The 27,431-nt window shown below is 38.3% G+C and overlaps 2 protein-coding genes across 2 annotated transcripts; both read left to right on the top strand.

The window, feature by feature from the left end:
• The first annotated feature begins 481 nt into the window (after positions 1–481).
• LOC146643200 (major histocompatibility complex class I-related protein 1-like) lies at positions 482–4,146 on the top strand. The gene is made up of 7 exons (XM_085396656.1): positions 482–539; positions 1,890–2,150; positions 2,501–2,779; positions 2,874–3,176; positions 3,453–3,554; positions 3,813–3,830; positions 4,097–4,146. Exons 1-7 carry the CDS (start codon positions 491–493, stop codon positions 4,144–4,146), a joined length of 1,062 nt encoding a protein of 353 aa, XP_085252782.1. The 5' UTR covers positions 482–490.
• Positions 4,147–16,987: 12,841 nt separating this feature from the next.
• On the top strand, positions 16,988–20,675 carry LOC146643199 (major histocompatibility complex class I-related protein 1-like). The gene is made up of 7 exons (XM_085396661.1): positions 16,988–17,033; positions 17,776–18,045; positions 18,468–18,746; positions 19,712–20,029; positions 20,336–20,425; positions 20,523–20,540; positions 20,635–20,675. The coding sequence occupies exons 1-7, from the start codon at positions 16,988–16,990 to the stop codon at positions 20,673–20,675; spliced, it is 1,062 nt and encodes a 353-aa protein (XP_085252787.1).
• Positions 20,676–27,431: the final 6,756 nt, after the last annotated feature.

Genomic DNA, 27,431 nt, shown 5'->3' with positions numbered 1-27,431 from the left:
ATTCAAACTGAAAACTAAAACAAAGTCAAACAGAAAATATTAAACCGAAACTAAGAGTCCAAAACAGAAAATGCTTGGTACAAAACCAAGGATCATGGAAGTTGGTACAGCTTACTGAAATATTTTGTCATGAAAAATTATAAATTGTCTAGCCCAATTAACTAAGTTGATCATTTGTCTTTGAGCTAAACAATTTAATGTCATAGAAACTTTAAAAAAATGCATAGCCAATGTATTTTGGCATTGGCTATATGAGACATATTTTCCTGTTTCGAAGTTTTGAGTATTTACCAAATACTGTGGGTAGAACAAGAGGTGCGCATGCGTGGTAAAAAGAAAAGAACAAGGAGGCTCTTGAAGGTTATTAGTCTGTTTAATGTTTAACTTTTTTATCACTCAAAACTTTGGCACAGCCCATCAGGAAATGAAACGGGCAACTAAGCCAAATTGTTTTTCTTGCACTGATAAAAATGAAAAATTAAGAAAAAAGATGAAGAATGTCTTCATATTACTCCTCTGCTGTCATGTTGCATCTTCAGGTAAGATCATAGTTCAAGTTAAGTCTTAAAAAGTGTTCTCCTTAACCTACAACAACTTGAATTGCAAGAGATGTAATCTTTTTTAGTTTCACTATGAGCTGTCGACATATTATTTACTTTTTGATCGAGAGAGTGAGCAACTTCAAATTCTTGGGCACATACATTTTCCATTTCACAGGACCTCACATGGAGTATTTACACCACCTCCTTTTTGAAAAAGGCACATTTCTTAAGGGCACAAAGGAGAGTAAACTTGCTAGCAGCTGCTGTTGTTCTGTTAAACATTTTTCTTTGAACGTATCCTCTCCCATGTCATCTTGTGTGGCTCACAAGCTGCACTGTAGCTGACAGGAAAGTAATAGGGTGTTATTAAATTAGTACAGAACATTATGCACACAGTATGGCTTCATGCTGAGAAAGAGCAATACAGATGTGACATTTGCTTTAAGCATGCTGATGGAGAAGTTTAGAGAAGTTAAGAAGGAGCTATGTGGAGGAGTGAGAGAGAAGGGTGGTGCAGGACATGTATGAGGGCAGTCAAACAGTGTTGAGGTAGAAGTGACTGATGGGTTCAAGGTGGGGGTGGAATTGCATCAGGGATCTTCCCTTTGGCTCTGATCCTTTGTTTGCAGTGGTGATGAGCAGGTTTACATATGAGGTAGAGGAGTGAGAGTGGGGAGCAGGTGAAAGAGAAACTCCAGAAATGGAGATATGCTCTGGAGAGAAGGAGAATGAAAGCTAGTAGAAGCAAAAACAGAATACATGTGTTTGAATGAGAGGGAGACAGGTGGAATGGTGAAGATTCAAGGAGCAGAAGTAGTGAAGGTGAATGACTTTGAATACCTGGGATTAACCATCCAAAGCAGCAGACAGTAGACAAGGGAGGTGAAGAAGAGAGTGCAGGCAGGATGAAGATGAGGGTCAGGGGTCATTTAGGAAAGAAAGACATCAGCAAGAGTGAAAAGGAAGATTTATAAGATGGCAGTGAGAGAATCATCCCTTGGTTAGGCTGCAATCAGTCTAGGTTTCGGGGGGCTTCCCATGATGCACTGAACATTTCTTCTTCACTCACCTCTTTTCACTCTCTGTGTTTATAAACCACTATGCATTTGATCATTAGTTATTACTAAACTCTGGTTCTCTTCCACAGTGTGGCTATTATCCTGTCTCTTCTGCTCTCTTCCTTTCCTATTACACATCATTGTTTTCCGTCTCTTTTTATGTTCACTGATGTATCACTGATAGATTTATGTTTTTACAGTGAAAAATGACCTGAATTAAGGTCATATTTAACCTACTTAAATGATACACGAAAATATGTAATAATTGAATGTCCCATCAATTTCACAGTAAAACATTCCTTGAAGTTCTTCTCCACTGAAAGCCCTGGAGCCCAGAGCATCCCAGAGTTTGTGGTTGTTGCATTTGTTGATGAAGTTCAGATAGGTGACTGCAATAACATAAGAGGGGTGGAGGTTACAAAAGACTGGGTTAAATTCTTTGAGGATCATCCTCAGCAGGTGGAACGGTATAATTCAGAATGTCTGGGTACTCAACACTTCTTCAAAGCTAACATTGACAGCTTGAGACAACGTTTCAACCAAAGTGAAGGTATGTGAAGGTCATTTCACTTGTTACTGCTGAAATATTATCCCGATTATTATAAAATCCCTCTAAGAAAATAATTCAAAGCACATGACAATTTGAAGGTCTTTTTTGATGGCATTTTTCCCACCACACTGCTAACATGAAAAATAGCAAAGAAGAAGCAGTGAATGAATCCAAAGAACACAAAATGTGAATCCTGATAAACTGTTCATCAGAAAGAAAGAACACTACAAAGAAACAACCCCGTGTTAATTCTTTGTGGTATATTCTTTCTCAGTAGGTGCGATATCACCTTTTAACTCTGCTTACATCTCACTGGTGATTGCAGTTATTGTTGCTGTCTCTCTTTTCAGGTGTTTATATAATGCAGAGGATGAGTGGCTGTGAATGGGATGATGAGACTGGACAGATTAAGGGGTTCAATCAGTATGGTTATGATGGAGAAGACTTTTTAGCATTGGACCTGCAGACACTGACATGGATCGCTCCAAAACCACAGGCTGTCATCACCAAACTGAGATGGGATACTGAAAAAGCTCGATTAGAAATCAATCAAAACCTTTTAAGTCACGAATGCCCCGAGTTCTTAAAGAAATATGTGCACTATGGAAGTAGCTTTTTGCAGTCAGCAGGTAAAATGGCAGCAGGCCTAATTCATAGGCTTCACCATTTCTTAAGTACAGTAAAATTCAAAAGATAATGACACAACTGTCTGTCTTTCTCCAGTTCCTCCCTCAGTGTCTCTCCTCCAGAAGACTCCCTCCTCTCCAGTCAGCTGCCACGCTACAGGTTTCTATCCTGACAGAGTCCTGATGTTCTGGAGGAAAAATGGAGAGGAGCTTCATGAAGGTGTGGATCCTGGAGAGATCCTCTCCAACAATGATGGGACCTTCCAGATCAGTGTTGATCTGAATGTTTCATCAGTCACACCTGAAGACTGGGAGAGGTACGACTGTGTGTTTCAGCTCTCTGGTGTGAACAAGGACATCGTCACCAAACTGGACAAAACAGTGATCAGGACCAACTGGGGTAAGTCTGGGTCCTGCAGGGTTTATAAAACTGCAATTTAATATTATCAAGCTGTTAACTAAACATTTATTTTCTTAATCTCATGCTTACTGGTACTGCTCATACTTCAGCGAGCATGAGAAGAGTAACTAATATCTGAGTAACTGCAATGACTGAGTAGTAATGTTTTTGTGTCATTTATTGTTTCACTCATATCAGGTCGTTCCTCACTCATTCCTTGGTATCGGCACAGTTTCCGTTTAATATTCTAAAATGCTGCCATGTGTTGTTCAACAGAGAAGCCAGCTGACACTGTGACCTTCATCAGTGTTGCAGTGGTTGTTCTAGCTTTCATCCTCATCGCAGCTCTGGTATCTGTAGCTTACAAAAAGAAGAAAGGTGAGAAATCTGGATGTGAGAAATATTGAGTTTAGTTTTTGAATTCATCTCTGAAATCTTACTGCCAGATCACTTTGGATACAAACACACAAATTCTAAAGTAATTGTATAAGGCTCAGAGCCACAGTGAGATGATTACAGGCCATGAGAACGATGATGTGAGAAGAAAATAATCAATTAAAAATGAAATGGACACAAAATAATTGTGCAATCAAGAAAAAAAAATACAACTGATATGATTTCTTTTGTTTGTTTCAGGGGAGTGCTCTACATCCTGTAAGTAAACTCTGCTTTTATTCATTTGTAATTTGTCAGATGTGGGGCATGATTAGAAATATAATAATCAGGATTTACGTGAAAGCAAAGTATAGATTAATTCAGTTTCATTATACATATTCTGATCACTTGAATGCCACTGATCTCTCACTGTCATAGTTGGGAAGCAGGGTCATGTTTTAAAACAGAAACCAAAATATCACTACAAATTATCTCCTTGAAAAGGATAAAAAATATATAAACTGTGTATTTTTTTTATCTGCCAGGTCCAGACAATATCTCTGAGCAGTCTGAGAAACTAAATCCAGAAAGCTGACTCTCCTGCAAAGAGTTCTTCACTTCACTGTCTGTATGACTTTCCTCCAGCTGCTGAAGTAATATGCTAAAAACACCAGTGAATAAATTAAGCACAGGTAATGATCACATTTTGCAGATCACTGTGAACAGGTTGCTAAACTTTTTGTGAATTAGTGCACAATCACATATTTGTATGTAGCTGCTGTGTGTATGTGTTTCATGCAATTATGATTTTATTCTGCTTCAGCATGTAGTCACTGTATCGATGCAGTGGTATCACAAGTCTGCTAAAAAGCAAAAGTAAATGTTTCAACTATATTGTAATGCATCTGACAATGACAGTTTGTTAGACCTAAAGTGTGTGATTTCACTGAGACGTTGGCAGTACACAAAGTATGTGGTATTTTCCAAAATGACACCAACACATTTGAAGGATGACAGCAACAGACTTTCATTTGGAAATAAAATTTTATGAGTTTATTATTTTATTCTTCTGTGAAAAGAACTAAGCTGGGATTTACTGCATTTGATTTGTGAGGTCACATGACCTTAATCTTTGACCACCTTTGACTGACCTGATTCAAACAAGAACTGTTGTTTTGATCCCACTATAACGTCCCCACTGTGTTCTGTCTAATGTATTCAAACAAACAAACAAATTGATTAAATAACTTGATGATTGAACATTACTGAGATGTAGAAAATGTCAGAAGGTAAAGTTTTATATGAGGACGTTATCATGTCATATGAAATTACAACTGCATGATAACGTCCTTTCTAACAGATGGGAGTATCAGCAATGATCACTGATAACAACCTGTCTGAAGCTGCAAGTAAAAACAACCTGACACTGTTCAGATTAGCAATAAAACAAAAGCTCTCTCTTACAAGGTGTTTTTGAATGAATCTGCTGCACTGGACTCCCCTTCAGTCACAATCTTGTTTTGAATCATTAATGCATGAATGAATTTGTGTTTAAAAATAAAACCGGATACCAAACGATTACATTGTTCGTTATTAAATGATATTATGCCACCTTCTTTGCATTAAGGTTTTAGCCTAATTATTGTTCTAATATTGAGTTAATATCTATATATCTCAACAGAGGTTGTAGTAGCCTCCCTATTTAATAAAAAATGTAAAATTTTAGCAAGTAACTGTAGAAGTAGTTTTGGAACTAATCAACTCACTATAATTACAATTTTACCTGTTAAACAGCATGGGCATGTTCTTCAGTTCTCCATTATAACTGTGGTTTTCAAGTCTCTGTCCTTTGTCCTTTGCTTTCAGCCAGAGCATATTGTGAAATGTACTGTATCTAATCTAAATGACATGCAGTTATACATCTCTCTTCAGTTATCAGTCCCAGCTGCCCTGACACTCATTTTGGTCATCTTAACCCTCTCGAGGCAGGCGTTGCCAATTTGCAACAGTTAAAAACTAACAACCTGATTACCCCACATACATATTTCATGAGGTTTTTTTTACTCAGACGTACCACTGCAGGACTTGGTTGTGCATTAGCAACAAAAAGTTTAATTTGAGCCTGAGAGGGTTAATAATATCAAATGTTGACTGTCTCAAAGCCTCAGATGTTTCATGCGTTTATTGCATCTAGGCTGGACTACAGTAATTCATTATTATTAGGAAGTCCTAAAAACTCAGCGAAAAGCCTTCAATTAATCCAAAATGCTGCAGCAAGAGTCCTGACAGGGACTAGAAAGAGAGAGCATATTTCTCCTGTTTTGGCTTCCCTTCATTGGCTTCCTGTTAAGTCCAGAATTGAATTCAAAATCCTGCTCCTCACATACAAGGTCTTAAATAATCAGGCCCCATCTTATCTTAATGACCTTGTAGTACCATATCACCCTATTAGAGCACTTCGCTCTCGCTCTGCAGGCCTACTTGTTGTTCCTAGAGTATTTAAAAGTAGAATGGGAGGGAGAGCCTTCAGTTTTCAGGCCCCTCTTCTGTGGAACCAGCTTCCAGTTTGGATTCGGGAGACAGACACTATCTCTACTTTTAAGATTAGGCTTAAAACTTTCCTTTTTGCCAAAGCATATAGTTAGGGCTGGACCAGGTGACCCTGAATCCTCCCTTAGTTATGCTGCAATAGATGTAGGCTGCCGGGGGATTCCCATGATGCATTGAGTTTTTCCTTTCCAGTCACCTTTCTCACTCACTATGTATTAATAGACCTCTCTGCATTGAATCATATCTGTTATTAACCTCTGTCTCTCTTCCACAGCATGTCTTTTATCCTGTCTTCCTTCTCTCACCCCAACCAGTCCCAGCAGATGGCCCCGCCCCTCCCTGAGCCTGGTTCAGCTGGAGGTTTCTTCCTGTTAAAAGGGAGTTTTTCCTTCCCACTGTCGCCAAAGTGCTTGCTCATAGGGGGTCATATGATTGTTGGGTTTTTCCTCTGTATCTATGAAGCGCCTTGAGGCAACTTTTGTTGTGATTTGGCGCTATATAAATAAAATTGAATTGAATTGAACTCCTCATTGCACAGTATTTAGCCCACAAGTAATTTTAATTAAGATTAAATATATCTTTGATCAAATCCCTTTAGGCATATAGGAAAGTCAGCTTTTGCAGATGATACACTCATCAGGAAGAGAGGAAGAAGTGTGCAGACTGTTTAAAAGCAGCTGCAAGAAGCAGTGAAGTAGGTACAAATATGGGCTACTACATGAGGATTTCAGCTCTTGATAGAAAATAAAACAAAATCATGTATGTAAAAAGGAAACATAAGAAAAGATTGCTTCATCTATCTGCATGTCATTTAAATTTTTAGGAGTGCACTTTGATTTAAAGCTTACATGAACACAGCACATTAACAGGTATGAGAAGAAAATGTAAAAAGAGTTTAAATATAATACCTGGTGGAAACACAATGGGAATCACAAAAGCTAATTTTAAAAAATGTATATGCATATATATCAGTGATAAGATGTAGTTTGGATTATGGAGCTGTAACATTGGGTTATTATCTGTTTGTATTGAGGCACAATCAGTTTTGCAGCCTTTGGTGAACCGAGCAGAGATCATAGACCTGGACTCTTCAGATTTAATGGTTCTGTTTCTGTGAGCAGTCACATCATCAGTAAACACTAGAAGCACTAGTTGCTGTGCTTTCAATCATGAGCTGTTTTTCTTTTCCAAGCTCTTCATTTCCCATCATTGTTATAACATTTGTTTCATTTGTTTAATGATTTATTTATTAATTCATTTTATTGTTTACATTTCTGTGTATGCCGTTTTAGATGTTTTCTGGGAAAGTCTTCCTGTTCTTGAGTGTAACCAGTGTTTTGTACCATGTTGTAAACTCTCTGTATTTACATTAAATAATGGTTCTCATGACTGTAGACCATGACAATGACATACATACTCATCCAGTGTTACTGGCTTGGTTAGATGTTTTAAGTTATTTCTTGTAACCATGTAAATAATTCTGCCATCATTCACTTTAGTTGTCTTCTGTGGTCTTTCAGGCCTTTTGTTGTTGCCGAGCTGGTCAGTGCATTTATTCTTTTTAACAATCCATCCATCTTCATCCGCTTTATCCGGGGCCGGGTCGTGGGGGCAGCAGCCTGAGCAGAGAAGCCCAGACCTCGCTCTCCCCAGCCACCTCCTCTAGCTTATCCTGGGGCGTTCCAAGGCATTCCCAGGTCAGCCGAGAGATATAATCTCTCCAGCATGCCCTTTTTAATAATGCACCAGATTATTGATTTGGCCACTTGTGCGCTTTTGCTCTCTCTGAAATGTTTATTTGGGTTTTTCAGCCTAGTAAAGTCTCCATAACTTGCACCAGAGGCGGAGCCAGACATTTGAAACACCCGGGGCTTAGCCCTAAAGGGTAGAATGCATGTGGGATTTTTTTTTTTTTTTTGGGGGGGTTAGAAATGACTGAAAGGAAAGATTAATTGGCTCTGTTTTGAGTTTTGTTCAAAAAAAGAATGACTTCATATAGGGAAAAATATATATCACATATGCAGGACACCTTAAACTAGTTTTTTAATTAAGCAGCAAGGCAGAAAAAAAATCAGGGCTGTATCAAGACACGAGGACTAAACCCCAATTCAACCAGACCCAGAACTGATCTGGAATTAAAACAGGACTACAACAGTTCAAAATCAGGTCTACTTGGGATTTAACCAAGACAGAACCAGAATCAGAACTAGATGATAGTAGCACTAAAAATCATCATAGACCTGCACTACACTTATTTTTTTAATTCTACCAAAGTCCACTATTTAGATTGAGAAAAGTTTATATAATTATTTAGCCTTGTTGTGCAAACAAGCCTGCATAACATAATAAATACAGAATTTGAAAAATAACAAACCTAAAAAGAAACACTAGGTACGAGATACATGAGGACCTATGATACGGTGATACTTTGGTAAACAACCATTTGACTAACATGTGTGTCTCACCTGCTCTTGTTCATCTCTGTTCTGTCCTCATTCTCCATCTCCCTCTCTCTCCCTCTCTGTTCCTCTCTCTCCCTCTTTGTGCTGACAATCATCAAATATACAGTTGAAACCAGATATTTATGTACTCTTCAGATCAAAACACAAACACTTTTTTAATTGTAACATCAAATCAGACTAAATGTTTACTTTTTTAGATTGATAAATATAAAAACATATTTGTTAACTTTAAGAGAGAGAAACTATCTGTATTTCTTAATTGTAAATGGCACCAAATTGTATTCAAAACTGAGCCACACTTATGGAGCTCCACAATTCTTTTAATAGTGTTTTGGTTGACATCTCTTGATGTTCCCATGTCAAAGAAACAGGCTCTGTGTTTTGCCTTATATGCATCCACAGGTGTGCCACCAATTTACTCACATGGACTCTACTAACCTGTCAGAAGCTTCTTCAGCTCAGAATGGAATCATCTGGTTTTCTTATTAATTAACAATAAACTTAGTGTATATGTACTCCTAAATTTGATGAAAGTGATAAAAAATAGACAGCTCTGTCTCTCTTTATTCTGACATTTAACTAATTCAAAAGATGTTTCAATATTTATCTAAAACAAAAGTTTACTCTAAATTGATGTTGTACAGTACAATGTTTTCTCCCTAAAGTGTATGTAAATATCTGGTTACAAATGTGAATATCCTGCTGTGTACTGAAATCCCTCTTGTTTTGCATAGAAATATACTGAACAACATACGAAGCATAATATATAAAATAACATTTACCTGAGTTTTTTCTTTGAAAGAACCCTCTAATGTCCATTCTTATATTTCAGTACATAACTGAAACCGATTTAGTCGGGGAGGGTAAGAACTGAAAATATGAAATAAGCTAAGACTCTCTAAAAAAATATAGCATTTGTTCGGCTTTTCATTTCGCCATTTGTTGATTCACTTGAAGAGCAAGTAACGTAATATGGGTCAAGTGATCAGTTTGATATCAATCTTTCGTGATTCACCGTCATATTTACATTATTTGTAAGGTACGAATGATTTGCTTTGGTACCTGATCAAACTTAAGCTCTCCTTAGTATGGCTGGCTCCGTTTCTTCAACAGCGCACTCACAGGTTGTAGGGGTGGCTGTAGCTCAGGAGGTAGAGTCAGTACCTAGTCAGTCACCTACTGATAGGAAGGTCGGTGGTTCGATCCCTGGCTCCTCCAGTGCATTTCAAGTATCCCCAACTTGCCCTCCCGATGCATCGATCGGAGTATGAATGTCGTTAGAAAACACTAAGTGTAGATAAAGTGCTTGTGAGAATGGGTGTGAATGAGGCATGTTATATAGAGCGCTTTGAGTACTCCGTGAGAGTAGAAAAGCGCTATATAAGAATCAGTCCATTTACCATTACAGGCAGCAGCTGCCCCGCTCAGTCTCTTAGTGCCTGAGCTCGGATCATGCCAACATCAGGGGGGATTTCACGCACAGTCGTAAATTCCCACAGTGAGCACTATGTGCTTCGAATATTGTGTGTACTTTTTGTTTCATACAGTTGTCAGCCAGGCATCTAACTATGAAAAAATTACACTCCAAAAGACCCCGGACTTCTGACAAAACAACCCGGGAATAAGCCCAGTAAGCCACTCCCACGCTCCGCCCCTGGGCATGTGATTTACCACCGTAGCATTTGTTACGGGTTGGATCTGTGCACCGCAGTTGGGTTATTTAGCCACTAGAGAGCACTGAAGATCATATAATTGCTGACCTTTCCTAATTTGGGGGCATTAGGTCTTTTCTGTTGCCTGGGATATGCAAATATTCTTGTTTCCTGCCTGTTCAAATGGGATTGTGGGACTTTCTTATGTCAGAGCATTCAGCTGATTATTTGTGTTACAGTTCATTATATTGGCATGATGTTGGGAAGTGACGATTGTTATATTTACATGTGAAAATTGTTTCTCCTTGTTTCTTGTTATTCAGAACCACACGTCTGTCCACCCCTCCCACATTTGTTAAGTATGCCTACTGCTGTACTGTTGAGCTGCTGTTAACTTCCATTAAAGTATATCCGGACATCACTCTCTGTGCCCCACTCTCTGACTGGAGTTTAAGTCCTGAAGGAGCTATCATCCCAGCATCCAGAGGCCCTCAGAACACAAGAGGCCAAGGAAGACCAACAGAGGGGCAGCTGCGCCGCTATCCTAGAAAGAGCTGAGGAGAGCCCCAGATGAGGGGTCACTCAGCAGCCGCGGAGCAGAAGCCAGGGGGGTTGCAGTATATTCCACATACCTTTGTAGTTACTCCAAATCTTTCCTGTGCAGTAATGATAAATATGCTGATCTCAGATCAGTGATCTGCACTTGATCTATGATTATGTTACGGTCTGGCTGAGTGCCTGTGTTTTTCCACAAAGCTGGCAGTCCCGCCTTGGGGAGGAGCCTTCAACTACCTGCTCACTGTTCTCACCTGCGGGTAATCAGGTTGTCAGCACATAGGGCCAGCGTTCTTAGCTACTCATGGCCAGATTGTCTACTAACCACAGTTAGTGTAGGGCACCATAGTATTGTGTTTATCATAGCAAATTACCATGACTTAACTTTGTGTCTTAGCTGTTCTTAGCTATTCACCAGGCTGTCAGATTCAAACCTAGACAATAAACCTCTTCACCTGGATGCTGGACCTCTCGCTAGTGATGGGCAGATGAAGCTTCCTGAAGCACTGAAGCTTTTCATCCAATTGGTTCACCCCAGCGCAAAGCGTCTTGAAGCTTCATTTGCTCTAGTAGGACATCTACTGGACGTAAAAATATTAGTTGGCATGAATTTGAAGAGTGTGGCCTTTTGCACACAGCCTGTAAATGTCAACAACAAAAGGAGTGTGTAAAACATCTATATTGTAGTGATGGCAGTATACTTTGTATATTTATACTGGCAGTATGGAAAATGATCATTTGGAAATGCTTAAAATGGAAATGATCATTTACTGTGAGGTGAGGTGTGGTTGGGGTGTGGACAGTAGTTGTGCTTTTTTAACGTTGAGGTATGGACAGCTACACACTGAGGCGTCAGTCAAAATGTTCCCACACAGGGGAGGACATCCTCCTCCTCTTAGCTGGCCCCATTCTCTCCTGACTTTCTCTCCTCACTCTCATAAACCTCCAAACTGTCTCCAAACTCTTACTAACCGCAACTCTCCATCAAACACCCACATTTTGAATGAAGTCTGAGGGGTTTATATCGCTGTCATAGCTCGCGGCAAAGTTCGAACCACTTCATAAACCAGTCACGTGGTACAGCCGGGCAGCGAGGCTTCGGAAACGCCCCCTCCATTACTCGACACAAGCTTCGAAGCCTCGATACAGAACGTCACATCACTACCTCTCGCCACCTTCTCAGCCTCAGCTTGCTTGCTCCTCACACCTACCTGCCTCCCTGCCACACGTCAGGTATCACGGATTAACCACGCTCACCCAGACAACCCTCCCCTCCATGCTTAACATCTACCTGCGGCAAGTAAGCAACTCAGGGAAATCATTCAGAAAACACTTGCCAACTTACACCTAGAACCATACCTGAACTTTCTTGTTTCAGAGACTCTGATTCCCCTTTAACCCAGCCACCCAGTCGGATTACCCCTTTGCCTCTGAACCACGGAATTATAGTTTCCACAGTCCTAGCTTTCAGATTTTGTTTCTTAGCTCATGTTAGCCACTGTGCTTTATAGTTTCGTATTATTCATAGTTCATATTAAACCTCATAGCTCAGTTCATTAGTTCATGTTAAGACTGACAGCTCACAGTTTTGTCTTGTTGTTTATTCATTTGCTTTGTAAATAAACTTTGTTTAGTCACGTTCTTCTGTGCCTCTGTCTGCATCTTGCACTCAGTCCTTTTCGTTGAGACGTATGGGCTCAAAATGTGGTCATAAATATTTTGTACTTGTAAAAAAGATTTGTATGTGTAAAAAGAATTTGTGTGTGCGTAAAAAAGATTTGTATGTGTAAAAAAGATTTGTGTGTGCGTAAAAAAGATTTGTATGTGTAAAAAAGATTTGTGCGTGCGTAAAAAAGATTTGTGTGTGGACTTAGAAAAAAAACCCCTGCAAGTTACAAGTATGGATTTTGACCCTATTTTTCTTCCTTTCATCTGATTGGTCAATGTCATGTCAATCACAAATGTAACAATCCAATCAGAGAACAGATGGGTTTGGCTGTCGAGGGGCGCTTTTTTGAACTGCAGGTCCTTGAAGGGTGATACAGTTTGAAGCTGGAGGATCTCTATTAGTGATGGGATTTCCGGCTCTTTTTAGAGATCCGGCTCTTTCAGTTCGGCTCACTAAAAAGAGCCGGCTCTTTCGGCTCCGAACCGGCTCTTCAGGTTGTTTTGTTGCTTTAATTTATTTATTATTAACAATAATATAAAATTATGCACAAAAGGAATTACTAACGTAAAAAAAGTGGTTTTATTTGTATATGTTTATATATAAATATATGCGGTGGCCCCTAGAGACAAAACACGTACAAACTCCAAAACACATTTCTAGCATGAACTGAACTTCCAAAGCAGAGCTACTAGATCACTTAAATTACACAATTGAAAGCATGTGTGTATTGTTTGTGTGTGCTTTTTATTGACTGTGAAGCACTATGGTCAACACTGTTGTTTTAATATGTGCTATATAAATAAATTTTGATTTGATTTCTGAGTTTTTTGTACGTGTTTTGGAGTTTTTACGTGTTTTTACGTGTTTTGGAGTTTGTACGTGCTTCAGAGTTCGTACGTGATTTGAAGTTTGTATGTGCTTTGTCTGTAGGGGCCACTGTAAATATACTTTTATTTATTCACTCCACATAAAATGTAATAAATAAATCATATAATACAAAAATCAACTATTCACATTTCAACTTTTAACTATTTAAATTTTCAGCTTTTTCCTTTTACAAATTTAAAGTGAAAACAACACAAAACACTGCAAACCACAACACAATTAAATATAAATTATAATATGAAAACAAAAAGAAGATGCATATTCTCTGTCATATGGGCCTGCATGAATAAACTTTCTGAATCCTTTTTCATCTGCAACCGAAAATAGTTGTGGATGATTACTATACCTTTCTAATGTGACGTTGTTGTCCCTGGCTCTCTTTCTCTCTCTCTCCCTCTGGCTCTGTTCCTGTGCTACTGAGTGTAACTACCGCCCCTCCCCCCTCTGCCCAGCATAAAGCACAAGGCTCAGGTGCGAAGTGAAGCGGAAAAAAAGTGCGAGAGAGAGAGAGAGGGTGAGAGAAAGAAAAAAAAAAACCCACGTGACGGCTCGCGATAAGGAGCCGGCTCGCGTCGTTTACGTCAAAGACCCGGCTCTAAGAGCCATTTCGTTCGCGAACGACCCATCACTAATCTCTATATAAATATCCGATAGCAGCTAGGTCCCCTAACTTTCAGTAGCTGTTGAAAGGATAAAGTTGTGGTATATCAGTGGTTAGAAATACCATTATTACTTTAGGATTAGTTTAACACAAAGTCAGGGCTGACCCGGGACCATTGCTGTGATTCACAGTGCGCTGCATAAAAGTCCTTTCACAACGGACGCAGGATGTGCTGCTAATGCTAACTAAAAGCAAAGGATCCAGAATTTGTTACGCTGGCTGCTGGGCTCTGTGGGTTTTTGCAGCAGCTCTACCTGTACTAGATGCACCTGCTCCTTGTCTTTTCTATCTCTGACTTTATGTCCTCTACAAGAGTTTGTTTTTTTTGCTGGTTCTTCAAATGTTCAATAAAAACATGTATGCTAATTCATAACGAAGAAAGCTTTGTAATGAAGACTGTCATTTCCAAAACACTGCCCGCCCCCACCCCGCGGTCCGCAGCGCTGTTGAAAAGGCTGTGGAAGTCCCTGTATTAAACACGTAGACCTGTGACACAAAAATCACCAAACTCGGACGACCACAGACTGTTTTCCTTCGTGGTGATGAAGGAAAACGCTGGGTTGGCATGTAAAAGGGCATTTATTCCCTTCAAAGACCTGCAGTTCAAAAAAAGCGCCCCTCGACACCCAAACCCTTCTGTTCTCTGATTGGATTGTTACATTTGTGATTGACATGACATTGACCAATCAGATGAAAGGAAGAAAAATAGGGTCAAAATCCGTACTTGTAACTTGCAGGGTTTTTTTTTTCTAAGTCCACACACAAATCTTTTTTACGCACACACAAATCTTTTTTACACATACAAATCTTTTTTAAGCACACACAAATCTTTTTTACACATACAAATCTTTTTTACACATACAAATCTTTTTTACAAGTACAAAATATTTATGACCACATTTTGAGCCCATAGAGACGGCCTTCGGCTGTGACAGATTATGGGATATTACTTCCCTGCTTTCCTTGCATCCACAGGATGAAAACTAGATTTCAGAGACATGTCTGTTCTCCAGTGTTCACCTTTTCATGAAAAGAAGAGACTGCTCTCCTCTAAAAAATGAGCTCATAGGTTGTTTGTAAGGATGTTTTTTACAACCAATTTTTATGTTTTTAAAGTTATATTTTATGTTTTAAAGGCCTCTGTTAGAGGCCTCAGAAATGATGCCCATCAGCACAACTGTTCTCTTCTGTTGTTTTCCTTCCTCCATATGGAGCTGACTGATGTGTTGAGCTTCTTTGTTAAATTTGTTAACAAAATTCTTTGTTAAAATGTAGTCTGTTGGACAATCTGCTACACTATTTGTCAAATGTAGCAACTTGTTCCTCACTCTTTTAACTCTGGATCAAACATGTACTGTTTGTATTCAGTCCAGGAGCTGTCAATAACAATGAAACATGAGGCCCTTTTGCTTCATGTGCACTGAAGATAGGAGTGTACTTTGCACTGCCTGTGGATCTCAGATCTTAAAGACTGATCATTCTTTGCAGGAATGACAGTTAATTCTTTAAAGTTATACCATCAGCAACAGTTTGCAACTATCTGATATTTTATTAGTAACTAGATTTGGTGTCAGTTCAAGTTCATTGTAATGTGAGTAGAAGTGGGCATTGATCTTCGTGCTACTTATGGGTTTAACCATTTATGAACTTCATCTTCTGGGCCCAAAACATAAACATCCACCCTTAACAGCATGGCAGAGTCTATGAAATCACCTAAAAACACAAGTAAGGGTTAGGCTAACACAAGTTAGCATGCTAGCAGCTAAAAACGGCAACTTGGCTGATTTTGTTTCTGGGCTTTTGCATTTTGTGTCTGTGTGTTTTGCCCTTACTACTTAATGTCAATTACAGTAATATAACATCATATCCTAACATGAATATGATTGAAATAAATCTTAAATCCAGAAATGTTTGTACATACTGTATGTTTTACATAACATTCCTACAATGTGAGCAGCTGACTGATTTCAAACCTCTGCTAATGCAGTCAAGTCCAGAATTCATGGGAAAAAAACTGAATTCTGCCTCATTATTATGGGTACCTATGTATCCATACTGTAATAAGCCTGATTTTTATGTCATTATCTACTGTATGAATATACATGCTATATAAACCCTCTGAAATTACCACTCTGACACCTAATAGGCTGTGATTTATGACCTCTGCTAATGCAGTTAAGTTCATAGCTCAAGTGTGAACTGAAGTTGTTCAGTTTCTTCTCAGTTATTACAGGTACATACATGCCTCACTGTAATGAGCTGATTTTGATGTCATTACCAGTTGTGTAAATTTCCATTCCACATATACCCTTTGAGATTACAATTTCTTAATCAGCTATGATTGTTGACCTCTACAAAGATTATTATTATTATTATTGTTCTGCTCATTTCAAGGTAACAAACACTTCTAATTTATAGTCAGGTCCCTATCTCAAGTTTGAAAACACAATATTCTTATTAGGATTAGGATTAGTGTAGGTCTCACACATCACACATGCTGATGTGTCAAATGATTTGTTGTTATACAAACCCCTTCTCATTTCAAGCTCATCACATACTTGGTAAGGAGTCTTTCTCTTGAAAGACTGAGATATATATTTTCATATGCATTTATGTCTTTTATTTAGTTTTATGGTGTCTGAAGAAAAAACAGAAGTTAAGAAGTTAAACACAGAGAAGCTTTAGAATTTATTTACAGAAGTGTAAATCTCAAACTGGTTGGGATTCCTTCTTCTGTGTTAATATCAACATTTTCTGCTTTTGTTTTTTTCAGCTATTTCGTCTTCTGATATAATGTAGTCTCGACTGAAAAGATCAACTTTTATAAGAGATACTCCACTGCCCACTAGTGTTTTGGAGGCAAAATTGCAGCGCAAAGGAGGCACTGCTGGGCACGTTTTAGTTGTAACGGCATCGGTCGCTTACTGTACGGAAGCTCTGGCTTTTTATTCATATTTTTGCAACAAAAGGAATAATAATTGTGAAATTAAGGATCATAAAATATGAAACTCTTATTGCTGCTTCTCTTCTGTCATAGTTCAGTTGCAGGTAAGAAAAAAACGTGAAATCTGTCTCATCTGACCTTAAGCTGCCTTTTTATTTTCGTTTCACTTTAAAGCTTTTTTAGTCTGAACCTTACTAAGTGAATTTTAGCACTTACAAAGTGTAAAAGACAAACAATAAAAAGGAGGGGAAAAAACTGCATTAGACAACAATTGGACTCTCTAAGCCTAACCTTGACTTGAATAAGGGAAGAGAGCCAGTATTCCTAAAGCCAGGAGGAAGTGAATATATATATAGGATATAAAACAGGTTGGCACTGCAACGCTGGTTCCATATAACAGGTTATATAAGCTAGAACTGCAGAGTTAACTGTTCTTCAAAGTTTTATGTCAAATGTACCCTATTAAAGAAGTTTCATAAAAGTTTAGTATGTGTAATGGGAATAAGTGAAACACACATGCAGTCATAAATAAGTTCCTGTTTTGTTATGGTATTTTATTATACTTTATTCTAAGCCCTGTGATATTTTGTCGTGTCTGATTTTTTTTTTTTTAATGTTTTAATGTGTGCATTTATTATCTAGGTTGCATATGTTTTTGTTTTTCTCGTGTTTTAAAGACCCAACTTGAGAAAGGCAGTAGCTCAGGCTACAAACACTGTGGTGTGTTGCCTGGTTCATGTAATACAATGTTCATATTGTTGGATTGTTTTATCTTGTATGTTTGCATGTAGTTAATCTTTTTCTTTCTTTAATATATTTAAATTATAAATATTGTTTGTTTCACAGTGAAACACTCATTGAAGTATTACTTCACTGGATCCTCTGGAGTCCCAAATATCTCAGAGGGTACGGTTGTAATGATGGTCGATGGCATCCAGGCATGTTTCTGTGACAGCAGCAACATGATATTAGAACCAAGAAAGGATTGGGCAAAGAAAATATTTGAAAATGATCCTCAGCAGAAGGAGATTTACACTCAGATTTGTTTTCAGCATCACCCAAACATGTTCAGAATTTGGATTTCTATTTTGAAACAGCATTTCAACCAAAGTGCAGGTGCAGTATTTTCTGTTATACTTTACCTGAGATCATGATAAATCACTGGATATCTCCAAACAAAAGCGATTAATGGAAATAACACATTTTGCTAAAAAAAAATGCTAGCTTTAGATTTTCACTTAAAAAATACAAACCTTTTATGGCTTAGCGTTTTTTATCCTGATTTACAGAGTTTATAACCTAGATGTGTGTCAGATTTCTGGGTTGAATCAGTTTCTGTCTGTCTCAGTCTTTTTCCCGTAATCTTGAATAGTCACATCAGGCCTACTACTAATGGTGCAACATTACAGTTATATTTCATATTCGTATTAAAAAGGGCTGACAGACTAACTGAATAAACACAACCCTTGAAGAACAGGTGTGATTCACACATTTATGATTTGTTGCAATATTTATGTTCTTCCTATCTGTCTCTTCAGGTGTCCACATTTTACAGATGGAAAGTGGCTGTGAATGGGATGAAAACACTGGAGAAGCGGCAGCTGTGTTACAGTACGCTTATAATGGAGAAGACTTTCTTAAACTTGATTTTAAGACAGTGGCGTGGATTGCACTGACACCAGAGGCTGACATTATCAAACAGAGACGGGATGCTAATAGAGATTCAATAAAATTCGCTAAAACTATCCTCACTCAGTTTTGTCCAGAGTGGCTAAAGAAGTATGTAGAGGGTGGAAAACACTTCCTGCAGAGAACAGGTACATTCACCTGATGCAATTCCATGGATACAATAATAATTGTAATTTATTGATGTTATACTTCCCCAGAACATATAGCTATCTTTATAATTAAAAAAAAAAAAAGAAGCAAAAACTTGGCTGGTTTTGTATTTTCTTGATTTAGGCAACTCTGTATGTGGTTGTACTGCCTTATCATTTACAAATAATAGGGAAATAGATGCTTTCCTAGTCACTCATACGAGTGAACTATTGGAACACAAACAAACAGAATGTGGCAAAGAACAAAGAATGTAGAGAATTAGCACGTCAAATAAAAGGTAAAGCAAACAAACTGACAACTGTCAAAGGAAGAGGCAAGACTGTATACACACATTGGTGCTGTTTGTGTGAAATCAGTGAGGACAGAAAATGACAAAGGAGAGAAAACCAGACACGGGTCAGGGTGGGGAGACAAGGAAGGGAAGCAAAACCACGGGACACACACAAGCCTTTCTCTCATTTCCCAAAGGCACATCCTCGTTTCCTTCTCTCAACTTCTCAGCTCCTTGAATCTTTGTTCTTCCTACCAGTAGTGCGAGTGAAGAAGGTGAGGCAATAAACATTTAAGTAAATAACACATCCTTTCTTTGTAGCCTCATTGTAAGCTGATCTCAGCTGAATCATAAATTGTTTTCTTACAGCCCAACTACAGCTATGTTTTGTCATCTCAGATGTGATGACATGTTGGCGTACGATAAGATATAATTTTTAAATCATGCACACAATAGTGAAGGGCAGAAAATCTTATTAGAGTAAATAACTGAAAAAACAACAAATAAAAAGGACAATTTGTTAAGAATCATCTTCGCAACAGGGCTTGTGTATTCCAGTGGCCCACATATCTTTTATGAGCTAAAGGTAAAAACAAAACAAAACAAAAAGAAATCCTCACCCCCTCTCCCTCCGTTGCTTCTATCCCTCTCTTTCCCACCTTCCCTCTCCAGTTCCTCCCTCAGTGTCTCTCCTCCAGAAGACTCCGTCCTCTCCAGTCAGCTGCCATGCTACAGGTTTCTATCCTGACAAAGCTGTGATGTTCTGGAGGAAAGATGGAGAGGAGATTCATGAGGGCGTGGACCACAGAGAGATCCTCCTCAATCATGATGAGACCTTCCAGATGAGTGTTGATCTGAATGTTTCATCAGTCACACCTGAAGATTGGAGAAAATATGAGTGCGTGTTTCAACTCTCTGGTGTTGAGGATATTGTCACCAAACTGAATGAAGCAGCGATCAGAACCAACTCAGAGGAAAACATTAGGAAAGGTGAGGAAAAACATTTATTAATTTTGTTTGCTGATGCTGTGTAATATTTTCATGTTTTGTCCTGTTTTTGGTTTGGACCTCAAGAAGACCAGCTGCTACTGTGAGAATAGCCAGTGGGAATCCTAAACATTTATTTTTTAAATGTTTGTATATAATAATAATTGTCTCTTTGGTTCCAAATATGTAAGGTGTTACAGCTGTTGGTTATCTATTTTTGGCCTCACATTTGGGGAGATGTATGGATAGATGGATCGACTTTTAGCCTTTCAACCTGCTTAAACTGCACATCTGTCTTTTACTGAGCAGAGACCCCCTCTGGCATGATGATCGCCATAATTGCTGCAGTGGTGGTTGTTGTTGCTGTTGTTGGATTTGCTGTTTACAAAAAGAAGAAAGGTGAGCGATTCAAAGCAGCTGAGCAGATTCTCTAATACAGACTGCAAAACTAAACTTCTTTGCCATTCTAAAATATCTGGTTTCCTCTTTATTTCAGAAAAAAATACTGAACCATGTAAGTAAACTATTTGCCTTTGTTACTCTGGGTTTCAATGATATAAAGCCAGTTCAAGATTAGCAGGACTAACAGTGTGTTTTTGAAATTACAGCTCCGGGAAACACCTCTGAACTTGAGAACTTGAGATCTTGATCTCTGAATCCAGAGGCCACATAATAAAAAACATGTTAGGACCAAAGACAATTACTGGTCATTTTATTATTTTTATTAATTACATTTCTTATATTTCTGGTGTTTTTCTGATGAGGATGTAATCATTATGTTGTTTCTGAAGAATTCAAACCTGATTAGTGATTACTAAACACTTTCTAAACTGTAATTTTCATTAGGCCTTTAGTAGCAAAAGGAATTAATTTTAGTTGAATGATGTTGTTTCATGAATACAAACAATAATTTTACTAGTTTTCAGTCTGAAGATTTAGATTTCACAAAGACAGAGCCATCCTTAAATACAATCCATTAACACTGTCCATTCTCCTGCATCATCTAGAAACCTGTGTTGATATTCAGTGATTTGCTCTACATTTATTTTGTTCCTACCTGGCAAACAGGAACCTGGTCCACTGCTTTCAGTCAGATCATTCAGAACATAATATAGCTCTCCAGTGGTATGCAGATGACACACAGTTATAAATCTTTACTTCATCAGTGTTGATTGTCTTGTTAACCTCTTTAGTTGTTTGAACAATGTCAGATGTAAATTATTAGCTTCAAAAGTTACCTTGGTTTATTGATCAAAAATATTTTTAAATCTAGTAGAAATCTGGGAGTTGTTTTGGATACTGACTGGTGCTTCAATGCTCACATAAAAATTATGTTCACTCATGTTACAGCCAAATATAAAGATCTTCATAATTTTATCTGAAGAAAAAATTATCTACACGCATTCATTTTTTTGTCACCTTGACTTTAAATCACTTTGTTCTGGCATCAGTGAGGAGGTAACAAACTCCATGTCAGGGGATGGGTCTTTGACCCAGGGTTCTGTGTTATTTTGTATTGTTTTCCTTGTTTGTCAGTTCATGTGCTATTCTCAAGTCTAGGGTTTAGTTGAGTAATTTTGTATTTTAGGATTATTTATGAAGCAATCCCATATGGAAAAGAAATAGTAAAAACTTATATGATTTACTCAGTATGATTTACTCTCTTTGTCACTGATTCTGCTCATAATTTTTATGAATTTCTAGGCATAACCTAGTGGTAGAAGGCTTCGACTTGGGTGGTCTCTTTTTTTTTTGCAGATTATGTGGTTCTGTTGGCTTCATCAGGTGGCAGCCTCCAGCTTGCAATGGAGCAGTTTGCAGCTGAGTGTGAAGTAGCGGAAATGAGAGCCGGCACCTCCAAATGTGAGGCCATGGTCCTCAGCTGCAAAAGTGTGAAGTGCCCACTCCAGGTCAGGGCACTCCACCCTTTTCCAGGACTAAGTGCCCACTCCAGGTCAGGGACGAGCCTCTGTCCCAAGTGGAGGAGTTTAAGTATCTCGGGGACTTGTTCACGAATTAAAGGGAATGGGGAGTGGGAGATTGACAGACAGATTGGTGCTGTGGCTTCAGTAATGCGGACACTGTACTGGTCTGTCATGGTAAAAAGAGAGCTGAGTGTAAAAGGGAAGCTCTCAATTTACCAGTCGATCTAAGTCCTTACCTTGGCAAGAGGAGGTGGCCAGGAGAGAGAGGTCTGGGCTTCTCTGGTTAGGCTGCCGCCTAGGAAAATGCATGGATGAATGGAAACACTTCAACACTTTTTACACAGTTAATATGCTTAATAAATACTTTTTTAAACCATTAAGATGATGGACTACATAGACTGCATATAAAAGATCGACATAACCACAATGACATTTCCCAGAAGTTAGTGGTATGAAACTATATTTCATTGTTCCCGCAATAGAGACAAAATATTATCTAATCTTAGTAAAGTCCTTGAATCCGCAACCTGAGGATTTTGGCCATCTTGGTGTCTTTAGAATGAGGATGATGAGAGAGGGGTGCTAAGAACAGAGCGCACTTATACGGTAATGATTTGCCAAATAGAAGGAACAATGAATATCATGTTGTAAAACTTGTGATAAACATAGTGACTAAGACCATAAACTTATCAGGAAACTGTTCACTGAGATCACAGTTCAAGGGAGCTATTTCATCATCTGCCAAAGATGTACTACAGTCAGATGAGTCTCCCGCCATTAAAAACAATGCAGGCATTTATATTTTTTTGCTCCAGGATCTGTATGGTGTTGTTCATTTATGTTTTCCCTTCTTAGAGGTGCAGCAGTTGGTGATCCATTGTGCTTTTCTCCCGTTTTATTTTTTTCCTTCCACCTATCAGCTTAGACATTGCCATATTATACATATATTTTAAAAACAGAAATAACACTAATAGAAATGAATGAATAAACATATAAAATTAACACATAAACCAGAGGAGCCAAAGGAGAATTTATAGAGCTTTTCTTGGAAAAGCAAATATGTTTGGCACAGTCATATTCAGATGAAATCTGATTGCGAAAGCTGCCAGATGGGACAAAAAAAAAAAAGAGAGAGAGAGAGAGAGAAAAGAAAAACAAAACAATGCTGGTGTCATAAGGCGGTGTGAAGAGGGAAGGAGATGGAAATACCACTAAAGAGACCAAACTGGGAGAGATTAGAAACTAAACTAACAAGCAGAACACACAGCCAAGGGACAACACAACGCTGGACACAAAGGGAAGCGCAGACACTAAACATATGAGGGACCAGTGGCCGAGCGGGGGGCGGCTTACTGGGCTTAAGCCCGGGTTGTTTTGTCAGAAGCCCAGGGTCTTTTGGAGTGTAATTTTTTTCATAGTTAGATGCCTGGCTGACACTGTATAAAGCAAAAAACTACACACAATATTTGAAGCACATAGTGCACACTGTGGGAATTTACGACTGTGCGTAAATCCCCCCTAATATTGGTATGATCCGAGCTCAGGCACTAAGCGGGGCGGGGGAGCTGCTGCCTATGAGTGCGCTGTTGGAGAAACGGAGCTAGGCAGACAGAGGAGAACTGAAGTTTGACCAGAAGTTTGTACCAAAGCAAATCATTCATACTGTACAAATAATGTAAATATGACGGTGAATCACGAAAGACTGATATCAAACTGATCACTTGACCCATATTACGTTACTCGCTCTTCAAGTGAATCAACAAATGGCGAAATGAAAAGCCGATCAACAACAATGCTGTTTCTTTAGAGAGTCTCAGCTTACATGTGTGTTTATTTCATATATTCAGTTGTTTCCCTCCACGGCTAAATAAATCGGTTTCAGTAATGCACTGATATACAAGAATGGACATAAGGAGCTTCTTTCAAAGAAAAAACTCTGGTAGTATTTTATATATTATGCTTTGTATGCTGTTCAGTATATTTCTATGCAAAACAAGAGGAACTTCAATACACAGCAGTATATTCACAGTTTAAACCAGATATTTACATACACTTTATGGAAAACACAAGAACATTTTTTTACTGTACAACATCAATTTAGAGTAAACTCGTTTTGTTTTGGTTAAATAAATATTGAAATATCTTTTGAATTAGTTAAATGTCAGAATAAAGAGAGAGAGAGCTGTCTATTTTTTATCACTTTCATCAAATTTAGGAGTACATGTACACTAAGTTTATTGTTAATTAATAAGAAAACTCAAAACGATTCCATTCTGAGCTGAAGAAGCTTCTGATAGGTTAGTAGAGTCCATGTGAGTAAATTGGTGGCACAGCTGTGGATGCATATAAGGCAAAACACAGAGCCTGTTTCTTTGAAATGGGAAAATCAAGAGATGTCAACCAAAACACCAGGAAAAGAACTGTGGAGCTCCATAAGTGTGGCTCAATTTTGAATACAGTTTGGTGCCATTTACAATTAAGAAATACAGATAGTTTCTCTCTTTACTCTTAAAGTTAACAAATATGTTTTTTATATTTACCAATCTAAAAAAAAAACATTTAGTCTGATTTGATGTTACAATTAAAAAAGTGTTTGGGTTTTGATCTGAAGAGTACATAAATATCTGGTTTCAACTGTATATTTGATGATTGTCAGCACAAAGAGGGAGAGAGAGGAACAGAGAGGGAGAGAGAGGAACAGAGAGGGAGATGGAGAATGAGGACAGAACAGAGATGGAACAAGAGCAGGTGAGACACACATGTTAGTCAAATGATTGTTTACCAAAAGTATCACCGTATCATAGGTACTCATGTATCTCGTACCTAGTGTTTCTTTTTAGGTTTGTTATTTTTCAAATTCTACATTTATTAAGTTATGCAGGCTTGTTTGCACAACAAGGCTAAATAATTATATAAACTTTTCTCAATCTAAATAGTGGACTTTGGTAGAATTAAAAAAATAAGTGTAGTGCAGGTCTATGATGATTTTTAGTGCTACTATCATCTAGTTCTGATTCTGTCTTGGTTAAGTCCTCAGTAGTCCTGCTTCTGAACTGTTGTAGTCCTGTTTTAATTCCGGATCAGTTCTGGGTCTGGTTGAATTGGGGTTTAGTCCTCGTGTCTTGATACAGCCCCGACTTTGTTCTGCCTTGCTGCTTAATTAAAAAACTAGTTTAAGGTGTCTTTCAAATGTCTGGCTCCACCTCTGACCACCAGTAGGCAATGGGTGAAGTGTCTTGCCCAAGGACACAACGACTGAGACTGTCCAAGCCGGGGCTCGAACCGGCAACCTTCCGATTAACAAGGCGAACTCCCAACTCTTGAGCCACGATCGCCCTAGCCTGTGTATAAACGCATAAACTTTATTAAAAGAAGCGTAAGAGACTCAGCAGCAGGTTAGAATAACATTTAAACCTTTAATAAATCACCTGTTCCGACAATTTGAGTTTGTATTCCCTCAGCTGCAGACTCACTGCTGTTTAAATGTTTGAGAGTGAAGATTAGATCTAAAACGTCAAACATAGACTCAGTCTGCGTACACATTTGATATGAGGCTAGCACGTATAGTGGCTGTGTCCTGTTTTAAGGTCATATATGTAAAATTGTTGTCTGACTTGAGTCGATCCAGATACTCAGAGTCCGTGGTTACCATGGTTACTGCATAAGCAGCTGTAATTTAAACAGCTGGCACAGCGGAAACCTACACCAGCGACATGAGTGTTTATGTTTGTCATTGCAAAAGAACTGTCTGAATGGTTAACTGAAGTTAACTTGGATAAATTATTAACACTGCTATATCATAAACTATGATATAAATAGGGAGGTCCTGTTAACACGTTTGGTTTTAAAGGACACCTTCCTGCCTTAAGTCTCATTCATGAGCAGTATTAGTTTTCTTCTAACATTCAGAAGTCTACACGATGTGTTTCATAGTTTCTAACAAGCCTTTGACAGTTATACATAACATGACCGAAACAAAAAAACAAACAAACAAAAATCACACAAATCATATGTTAACCTCGTTTATTTTTAGTTAAGTAAACTCTAAAAATTCTAACAGATAGCTGGTGCATAGAATACAGTTGATAACTATTAAAAAACTGATGATGTAATATTTCTGTCCAGGTTGCAGTCTTCATGATGAACATGCTGTTGCAAACTCTGCTCCTCTCGGTGGAAATGCCCCTTCTCTTTCCTCTTTGTATAAAAATATTTTAAAAGTCAGTTTAATCTCAAAATTCACTGTTAAATCCAAAACACACCAGATAAAGAAAAGCGAATGGTTCAGTCTAACACATGTGCCAGTGAACCATTAAGCTTCTGTAAAACTATGCAGTTATGAAACGTAACTTTAACCTCCGCCAAACCGATTTGCTCAGTTGTAAATAAAACAGCAAAGTAAACGTGACCCGACAAAACCTGAGTGAATAAAGTCCAGTGTTTAACCACTGAGAGCTAAAGCTCAGGTGAGGTTTCACAGCTGTGTGCCGGTGATTGGACATCAGCCGCTGATAAAGCTGTTCGCCTATAAAGTGCTCTGTAGGGAAACGAGATCCAGCAGCTCTGCGCTCGGGAAAAAACCCCCAAAAAACTATATTTACTATATTATATATATTGTATATAGTATATATAATATATATACTATATTTACTTAACTTGTGCAGAAAAATGCATTATATCAAGCACCAGCTGCCCAGTTAAACTGTGACTATCACCAGGTAACATGGGCGTGTTTCTTGAATTAGCAGCAGGTGTTAAACAACCGCTGACAGGTGAGGAAGATGCATGCAGGTAAACTGAGGGCCTGTTGAGCTGATTGCTGGTGCCATGAGAAAAATGTCAGCTCGTTCTTTATGTTACAGAAGCACAGAGACACAAGACCAGGCGGAAAGAGACAATTCAGTAAAATGAGAATCTGCGAATACAACATGTGGAACACTGAGAGTGAAATATGTAAACACCGGGAACACCGGGGCTTTGAGCTTGGTACACTCTGTCAGCTGACTGTTAGCGGAGCTAGTGAAATCTCTGAAAACATCTGAACACTTTTGTAAACATGTTCTATGTTGACAACCTGACCAGACGTGAAGATTACGCCACTACATTTGCGGTTAAAACACTATTAAAAGTGTAGTTGGTGACAGAAAAACGGGGTATTTTAAAACTTTACGCCACCACCATTGCTGCCTGTGATTTGAAATGCATTCTGGGATACCAGCCTGCCCCAAGTCCACACAAGCAATCGATTATCTAGGATTGACCTGTCTTGACTTACTTTGCACAGCAACCAATCAAACGTTAGAGAAGCTGCAGTGGCAGCGTTAACCCCACACCCTTAGTTTGATGGGTGAGGCTGACAGATAAAATTATTTCAAGGTGAGACATGAAGGGGACAATAGTGCCAAAATGAATTAAATAAATGCATCATTAAATAATTAATTAAAACTATCAATAATTATTTAAATGCATTATTAATTAAT

This window comes from Rhamphochromis longiceps, linkage group LG22 (assembly GCF_057381845.1).
Source record: "Rhamphochromis longiceps isolate RC_006_pf linkage group LG22, R_longiceps_female_GT1.1, whole genome shotgun sequence".
NCBI classification, from domain to species: Eukaryota; Metazoa; Chordata; class Actinopteri; order Cichliformes; family Cichlidae; genus Rhamphochromis; species Rhamphochromis longiceps.
This window is presented reverse-complemented; position numbering and strand designations above follow the sequence as displayed.